Source organism: Eubalaena glacialis, chromosome 16, assembly GCF_028564815.1.
Source record: "Eubalaena glacialis isolate mEubGla1 chromosome 16, mEubGla1.1.hap2.+ XY, whole genome shotgun sequence".
Classification (NCBI taxonomy): Eukaryota; Metazoa; Chordata; class Mammalia; order Artiodactyla; family Balaenidae; genus Eubalaena; species Eubalaena glacialis.
This window is the reverse complement of record NC_083731.1, coordinates 73,660,312-73,669,205: the sequence shown is the minus strand read 5'-3', so window position 1 is coordinate 73,669,205 and position 8,894 is coordinate 73,660,312. Positions and strand designations below refer to the sequence as shown.

General features: G+C 39.7%; 1 protein-coding gene and 1 pseudogene across 1 annotated transcript; one reads left to right on the top strand and one right to left on the bottom strand.

Annotated features, from left to right (window-relative positions):
• Positions 1 to 319: 319 nt before the first annotated feature.
• Positions 320 to 894, bottom strand: LOC133076586 (PRELI domain containing protein 3B-like; annotated as a pseudogene).
• A 3,061-nt stretch (positions 895 to 3,955) lies between these two features.
• Positions 3,956 to 4,847, top strand: LOC133076207 (small ribosomal subunit protein eS4, X isoform-like). The gene has a single exon (XM_061170720.1). The coding sequence runs from the start codon at positions 3,973 to 3,975 to the stop codon at positions 4,762 to 4,764; it is 792 nt and encodes a 263-aa protein (XP_061026703.1). The 5' UTR covers positions 3,956 to 3,972; the 3' UTR covers positions 4,765 to 4,847.
• The last annotated feature ends 4,047 nt before the right edge of the window (positions 4,848 to 8,894 follow it).

Sequence of the window (8,894 nt, the reverse complement as noted above, 5' to 3'; positions counted from 1 at the left end):
AAAAGCTTTAAAATCCTACCGCAAGGAGAGTAACTATGCCAATACCAATTTCAAAATACATTTTCAAAAATTGTTAAATTTTCACCGGTTACTGGAACCCTCAAAATTAGATGAATATTTTGAACTACACTAATTTTGGATGATCCCTTTTATATAAAAGTCCTGCACCTCTTTGTTTTGGTCAAAAGGCACGTAGCCTTTCTTTAGGTTATTAAAAAAATTCTACCTAAAATGTAGTTGTATTTTTAAAATAACAAATAAATACATTGCCAGCTTAAAGACACCTGGGAGACCCAATGCTATATACCAATTTTCATTATCATTTCTCTACAAATGCTGCAGCTGCCATGGGTGTCCTTATCTTCCTCTTGCTGAAGCCGTCAACACTTCAATCTTGGCATTTAATTTATGCATTACACATTCCATTGCATCTCAGCCTTGATTAGCATTTGAAGATATCGTACTTGCCATAAATCGTTCTGCGTAACAGCTGAGACTGACTCCTTTCAGTCATTATGACTTTTTAAGTCAAAATAGTTTTTTCCTGGGTCTTGAGGATGTGGTTTGTATATGTCTCCCAACTACTGAAACCATATTTGTAAATGAAATATTAGTAGATTTAAGTTCCGTTATTTTCTTTATAAGATCAACTATATATTGCACATATGTTTTGGTTCCTGCTGCACCAATAAGTGAATTTACAATGGAAGGCAATTCCCACTCTGTGCTGAGAAGTCTATGGCTATGCAACTTTCCAGAAGGTTCTATATGTCTGTCCCATACATCAACTCTAACCATACTTGGGTTCCTAGGGTTTGGGTATATCTGCCTTGCAGGTGTTGTAACAGTTTCCCATGGATAGTAAAAGACATGCTGTGAAGTCCAGATCATCATGGTGGTGGTGACCTGTGTGATGTTCAGGCAGTGCTAGGGGACAATGAGGCAAAGAGGTGATACTTGCCCTCACCTCCTCATCCCCCCTAGCCATTGAAGCTGGTACCTCTATGCTATGCTTTTTAATGCTGTATTCTCCAGTTCACTAATCCTCTTCAGTGTTGTCTAATCTGTTATTAAACCTATCCATGTAGTTTAAAATTTTATTGCATTTTTATTTTTATAAAACTCTATTTTTGTCTGCTTTATCATTTTTATATGTTTTCTGTTCCTTCAGAGATCCTGAAGTTTGTCTTTTCTTTATTCAAGCATAGTAAGCATGATTATTTTAAAGACTCTTCGGTAATTCCCATATCTAAGCCTTGTGAATCTGTGTTATCTCTTGCTTCTGCTGGTTCTTCCTAGTTTCCTTGTGTGCTTAGTTATTTTTGACTGGATACTGGATGTTTTATTTGAAAAAAATGTAGGAATTACATTTAATTCCTTAATTAATTAAGAAAACTTCATCCAGATAGGATTTGTCATTGCTTCTGCCAGGCACCAGGATGCTACCAGCTTGGGATCAACTTAAATCAAGTTCAAGACTTGAGATTCACCTGATGACCCAGAAGTAAAGCTCAAGTGTAATTCCATGTGAGGACTGACCCATTCCTGGACCAGCCTTAGCCTGTAGACCCTTTAAGGTCTCAGCTATTGCGGGGAGAGTTTCTTGTTATATCCCCATAATGTTTACATTCCCAAGAAGAATGTTCTGGCTTAGGCTCCTATCCTCAGGGCAAAGATGTCTTTTTTTTGCCCCTTTTATTCCTGAATTAAAATTTCTCTTCAGTTTTTATAATTCCCTATTATCTTGTCAGCTCTTAGTTTTTTAAAAAAATATTTTGTCCAACAATTTTTTGTGGTTAGCATTAGTTTGAATAAGATCGATACTGGAAAGAAGGAGTCCTCTTGGATATATTTTGAAGGTAAACCTGGTAGGACTCTGTGACTGAGTGGAGGAGGTATATAACAGAAAGAGGCATCGAGGATGACTGGGAGGTTTTTTACTTGATTGTTTAAGAATGGAGAAGCCAGCACTTATGGTTACCAGGGGATGAAGAGTGGGGGAGAGGGATAGATTGGGAGTTTGGGATTGACATGTACACACTGCTATATGTAAAATAGATAACCAACAAGGACCTACAGTATATAGCACAGGGAACTCTGCTCAATATTCTGTAATAACCTAAATGGGAAAAGAATTTGAAAAAGAGCAGATACATGTATATGTATGAGCGAATCACTTTGCTGTACACCTGAAACCACCACAACATTGTAAATCAACTATACTCCAATATAAAATAAAAATTTAATAATAAGAAAAGAATGGAGAAGCTAATAACTGAGATGAGAAAGACTGAGGAAGGGGCAGGTGGAGGAAGGAGCAGGAATTTATTTAGGGGCATGTTAAGGCCCCTGAGAGTCACGCAGGTGGAGAAGTTGAGTAGGCAGCTGAGTATATAAGCCTGGAGTTCAGGAAAGAGGTTAAAGCTGGACAGAGAACATTTGGAGCCCTCAGTGTATGCATATACTTAAAATTGTGAGATTGGTTGAAATCACCAAGGGAGTAGATACAGATCGAGGAGAGGTTCAAAGACCTAACAGACATTCAGGAAATATTCGTTCTCTCCCTTCCTTCTCCTGAAGCATTCAGTAGGTATGATGTATTGCCAGATATAAAGATGGAAAGTTTTTCCTTTTTTTCACTAATGACTAATATAATAAATGAAATAAGGTTTCCCTGGTGGCATAGTGGTTAAGAATCTGCCTGCCAATGTAGGGGACACGGGTTCGAGCCCTGGTCCGGGAAGTTCCCACATGCCGCAGAGCAACTAGGCCCGAGCGCCACAACTACTGAGCCTGCGCATCTGGAGCCCACGAGCCACAACTACTGAGCCTGCGAGCCACGACTGCTGAGACCCACGCGCCTAGAGCCTGTGCTCCGCAACAAGAGAAGCCACCGCAATGAGAAACCAGCGCACCGCAATGAGGAGTGGCCCCTGCTCGCCACAACTAGAGAGGGCCTGCGTGCAGCAACGAAGACCCAATGCAGCCAAAAATAAACAAATAAATTTTAAAAAATAAAAATAAAAAAATAAATGAAATAATTTAGACAGGAAGAATTTGTCACCATGTCCTGTTGCCCTACTTCCTTACTATGGTCCCAGCCTTCCCCCTCTCCCTATCCCCACTGCTCTGCCTGTTCTGGACTCAAGATTTCTAAGCTGTGTTACCTCCCAACCTCAGAGAGGGTCTTCCTGATTCTAGCCTTTCTCATGTTTCCTCTACATCAGGACCAGAGCAATCCTCTTACAACCCAAGGGTGATTGCTGACTGTCTGATTTTGAAATGGCAGTCATAGTTTAATATTTATTTACATCATTTTTACCAATTTAGATGAACAAGACTATACTAATGACAAGGGTTTCATAAACTGAGGAAACAAAGCAAACTTTTGCCAAGAATATACGAGTGAAAGTATAGCATTTTGGGCAAATATTTCCTATTCATTGCAAATCATGTGTGGCAATTAGGAAACAGACTGTAAATAAGAACAGGAACCTTTGTCAATCTTATGCTCACTCACCAGTCAGTTTTTGTTCTATACATACATCGATTTCCAGAATAAAAGGGCCTGCATTTTCCTGACTCACAGTCAGAAGAAAAGGAGTTGGTTACTCAGGAAGAATGCAAATCTCTGCAAAGAGGTCCTTTGAAAATAAAACTTATTTTTGCTTCCCAGGGATAAGTTGGATGTGGGCCTGAGTGAAGACAGGAGAGTAAAGTGGATGACCTTTCATTTTCCTGGACAATATTGATTTAATTTTGGAGTCTATTTCTGCAATAATTCATTAGGGCAGAGGAATTATATTCCTTTCCATCAGTTTTGTTTAAAATTCAATGATCCAGGCTATCTCCACCTCACTCTATATCTTTATTTCTTTTATCTTTTGGCCCACATGGAAGCTAGGTCAAAATAAAAGACAAATATGAAAATTATCAAAACAAAATGCTGCTCTTTCCGTGCCTAGCGCAGCCATGGCTCGTGGTCCCAAGAAGCACCTGAAGCGCGTAGCAGCTCCAAAGCATTGGACGCTGGATAAACTGACTGGTGTGTTTGCTCCTCGTCCATCTACCGGTCCCCACAAGCTGAGGGAATGTCTCCCCCTAATTATTTTCCTAAGGAACAGACTTAAATATGCCCTAACAGGAGATGAAGTAAAGAAGATCTGCATGCAGCGTTTCATTAAGATTGATGGCAAGGTCCGCACCGATATAACTTACCCTGCTGGTTTTATGGATGTCATCAGCATTGACAAGACTGGAGAGAATTTTCGTCTGATCTATGACACCAAGGGTTGCTTTGCTGTTCATTGTATTACACCTGAGGAGGCCAAGTATAAGTTATGCAAAGTGAGAAAGATCTTTGTGGGGACAAAAGGAATCCCTCATCTGGTGACCCATGATGCTCGCACCATCCGCTACCCTGATCCCCTCATCAAGGTGAATGACACGATTCAGATTGATTTGGAGACTGGCAAGATTACTGATTTCATCAAATTTGACACCGATAACCTGTGCATGGTGACTGGAGGTGCTAACCTGGGAAGAATTGGTGTGATCACTAACCGGGAGAGACATCCTGGTTCTTTTGATGTAGTTCATGTGAAAGATGCCAACGGCAATAGCTTTGCCACCCGGCTCTCCAACATTTTCGTTATTGGCAAAGGCAACAAACCATGGATCTCTCTTCCTCGTGGAAAGGGTATCCGCCTTACCATTGCTGAGGAGGGAGACAAGAGACTGGCAGCCAAACAGAGCAGTGGATAAAATGATCTCTTAAGTGACATGACTGGGAAAGTCTTTTTACTTATGGATAATACTACATAATTAAAAGCCTCTTTAGTGTTAAAAAAAAACAAAAACAAAATGCTGTTTCTGACTCACAGATGTAGAGAAGACACTTGTGGTTGACAAGGGGGAGGAAGAGGTGGGGGAGGGATGGATTGGGAGTTTGGGATGAGCAGAGGCACACTATTATATATAGGATGGACAAACAAGGTTCTACTGTGTAGCACAGGGAACTATATTTAATATCCTGTGATAAACCATAATAGAAAAGAATATGAAAAAGAATGTATAACTGAATCACTTTGCTTTACAGCAGAAATTAACACAACTTTGTAAATCAACTATACTTCAATAAAAATAAATAAATAAATTTTAAAAATGCTTTTTTTAATGTAAGCCCTTCAGAAGAAGGGTTTATGACCAATGCTGATCCTTACTATAACTGAAATGCATTTAGTGCTTACTTAGGGCCAGGCTGTGTGCTAAGCCCTCTGCATAGATGATATCATATACCCCTCACCACAACCCTTGGGGGCAGTACTTTTATTACCCCCATTTTAGAGATGAGGCACGGAGCAGGTAAGTAACTTGTTCAGAGCTAGTAAGGAAGCAGTTGAATTCCAGAGCCCTTGCATCTAACCTCTATGCTGTTAAGTCCTAATGGATGGATACCTACCCACAGTAATACTTCAGTTATAGTGATTACATATAGTTTTCAGACACTGAGGACCAGTGATGAAAAACCTAGGTCAGCATGCGGTACAGAGGGTGCAAACACACATTGATTTCTAATGGATTCTTTCTCAAACCCTTTCCCTCAGAACTCCTTCATCATTTCATATTCTTGGCTGTTTGGCCTCATCCCTTACCAATATGTTTTCCTGTCTTGATTCCTGAAATTCTGCAGCATACTCGGCATTGGTTTCAATGGATACTCTGGCTTTTGGGGGAGTAGGAGCTGGGAGCAGAATGGACTTTCCTTGCACAAGAGATGGGAGAACTTGAGTGAAGTCTTGAGTAGGAGAGGAGGGGGGATTAGGGAGAGGAGTCTGTGGGTTAGGCACTAGGAGTGAGGAGGGTAGACCCTTCTTTGGGGAGGTCTGGACTTCGGAGAACAGTAATATTTTACCATATGCAACCTTTTTTGTGTGTTTCCATAACATTTTCACTAATGAACTCAGATGTGATGACATGCTTAAACAATTTGATTTCCTGTGGAAACTGCTGAAAGGCTGAGTTGATATTTTGGTTGACTTCAGCCTGAATCAGGGTCAACAGGCATGGATGAGGGAATACAAGTCCGACAGACAAAAGATTTTTGCCCAGACAGTGGGAAATTGACATTCAGGGTGTCAAATATGGACAATTCCTGATGATGGCCTAGTGCAGGGTCTGACCATGGGAGAGGTGACTGAAAGAGAGTGGCAGTGCAGGTCTTTGGAAGTGAAGACACTGAGGCAGAATTCATTCATAAGAACTCTCACACTCTGATTATCATCGCTTGCTCCCTACTGCTATCATTATAACAAGCCAATCACTGTTTTTGTGTGTTTCCAATTTCCTGCGTCTATCAAAATATTCAGATGGAAAGTGGAAAATTGAGAATCCTCAAGAAGATGGTTTGAGTAACACCAGGCATCCAGCACTGGGAAGATAAAATGTCAAGGTGATTGATGAATCACCTTTATCTAGACATTTTGAAGTCAAGTAGGAAGAGCCAGAAAGTGGATATTGGCAGACAATTTCCTAGGAATGAAATCTGAAGTTGGAATAGGTCATTGCATCTAACCTGAGAACCTACTGAAAATGGGTCTCCACATTAGCCCAGAATTAAAGCTGGCCCAGATAAAAGCCTGGGAAGACCGTCAAAGGAAAGATTTTGAAAATTTAGGTAGCAGGAGATGAATGGCAAGGTCACAGCTAAGATGAAATAGCCTTGGAAGTAAAACCTACATGGGAAGCAAAGGTCAAGAAATACAGGAGGAAAAACTCAGGACACTTTAGTGGTGCAGACCTGTGGGGAATACGCTTCTGAAAATAAAATAAAATGAGACATCAAAGAGGCCTTTACAAGTTGAAGCCTTATTCTTACCTGCAGTCAAAGATAAGATTTAAATTTTATTGGAGCAAAGTACAGATGAAGAATAAATCAAATTTAAGTGCACGATAATGTTCTTAATGAAGTAGAAGTCAGAATTTTGGATAATAGCAATGGAGAAAAGAGGATCCAGTTCTGTTGACCATGTTCTGCAGTTGCTTCTTGGACACTAATGTGCATAGACTCACGTGGGGATCTTTGTTGCAGAGTTTGATTCACTATGTCTGCAATGGAGCCATAGCGTCCTCATTTCTCAAATGCTCCCAGGTGATGTCAGTGCTGCTTGTCCTTAGACCACACTGTGAGTGACAGGACTGTAGAGCAGAGGTTTCCACACCCGGATTCCCAAGAGAGCTTCCCAGGGAATACTGATATGCAGCAGGATTTTGGAAACAAATCTATTGAAAAACTCGTTGGAAATGAATGAATGCAAAAACAGAAGAATCAGGACCATCATGAAGCTTCTTCAAATAAAACTTTTTTTCCCAACAACATGTGGAAAACAATATCATGGATATTTGTATAAAAGATCTAAAGCAGCCATCAAAAATTTGGGGTGAATGTGGTATGTTTTTAATAAATTGTGCAGTGTTTGTTTTGAAGATGTTGAAAGCCTGGAGCGGATCACAAAGGGTAGATGAAATGAGTCAATCTACAGACGTGTTAACACTTTGTAGCTTCTTTAATCGTTCTTTTAATTGGTTGGATAATAAATGTGGCCAGTAACTTCTAGGTATTCAAGGAGCTAGAAAGAGAGAAAAAGAGAAAGAGAATCTGAGTGCATGTGTGTATAAGTATGCATGTGTGTGAATGTTGTGTTTAAAGGCATGCAAGAGTGTGTGTGTGTGTGTATGTGTGTGTGTTCACTGAGAAGCCAGGGCCAAGAAATGCTGACATCCAGCATGTGTCACATCTTACATTACATTCAGGTGGTGAAAACATGAGGCTCTTCAAGCACCTACTCTCTTACAACTTCACCAGACTCTTACTGTAATTTTTGTAGACTCCTGTATCTTTCAAGACTCAATAGGATTCAATCTCTGCTACATCCAGTTTTGTCCCTTTTAGTAAAATGTAATTAGATGCAAATACAAATCACAACTATTGTCAAAATTCAAATGGGTTCTGATGAGAATTAATACATTCCATTCATAGAAGTACTGATTCAGAGCACATAATAAGGCAAAAATTCAAGATTAGGCAGAAACCACTCATTTCTCAAGCAGAAATAGCCATATTATATTCATCTTATAGAGATTAGAATTTTGCAATCCAGATATCAGAGCTTTATGCTATAAATGATTTCTTATCCTCCCTCTCAAATCTTACCCTCCATAATGACAATTGAATAAATGAATATGTGACAGAATTAACTGAATGCTATTATCTTCACTTTATGGTTTTAATTTTGGATCTAGTCTCATTAACACAATTATCCAGGAAAGCATTATGTTAAATAAACACACAACTGTGATGTACTGTATGTATTAATCAGAATTTTTGTGTTTGCTAGTGACGAACTCAACTCACACTGATTTAAAACAAAGGAAAATGAACTTATTGATTCATGTAACTATAAAATTGAGGTACACTTTGGGTATAATTGGAACCAAAGAGTCAATTTTTCAATCTCTTTATTTTCTTCTTCTGTTTCTTTTGAGTGTTGGCCTTATTCATTCCTATAGCAGAAAGTTTTTTCTAGTCAAGGAAGGTGTCTCAAAGCAGCTTGAACTTATAGACTTTAGGACTCAAGATCCCAGAAGAAGAAAAAGAATCTTTTCCCATACCCATGGCAAAAAAATCCTTGGGGAAGATCTTGATTCAGCCTGGCTTACATAACCATCCCTGAAACCATCATTATGACCATAGGGCTGGAGCCCTCCACTGGCCACACTTGGGTCACATGCCCATCTCTGGGACTAAAATGTGGTCGGTATTGTTCCCATCTTGACAACTTTGAATATAAGAAGGATGTTTTCCCTGAAGGAAGGGGCGATAGGCAGACTGATAA

Excerpts from the sequence above, each read along its gene's own strand:
- LOC133076207 (XM_061170720.1), top strand. The coding sequence starts at position 3,973 with ATGGCTCGTGGTCCCAAGAAGCACCTGAAGCGCGTAGCAGCTCCAAAG.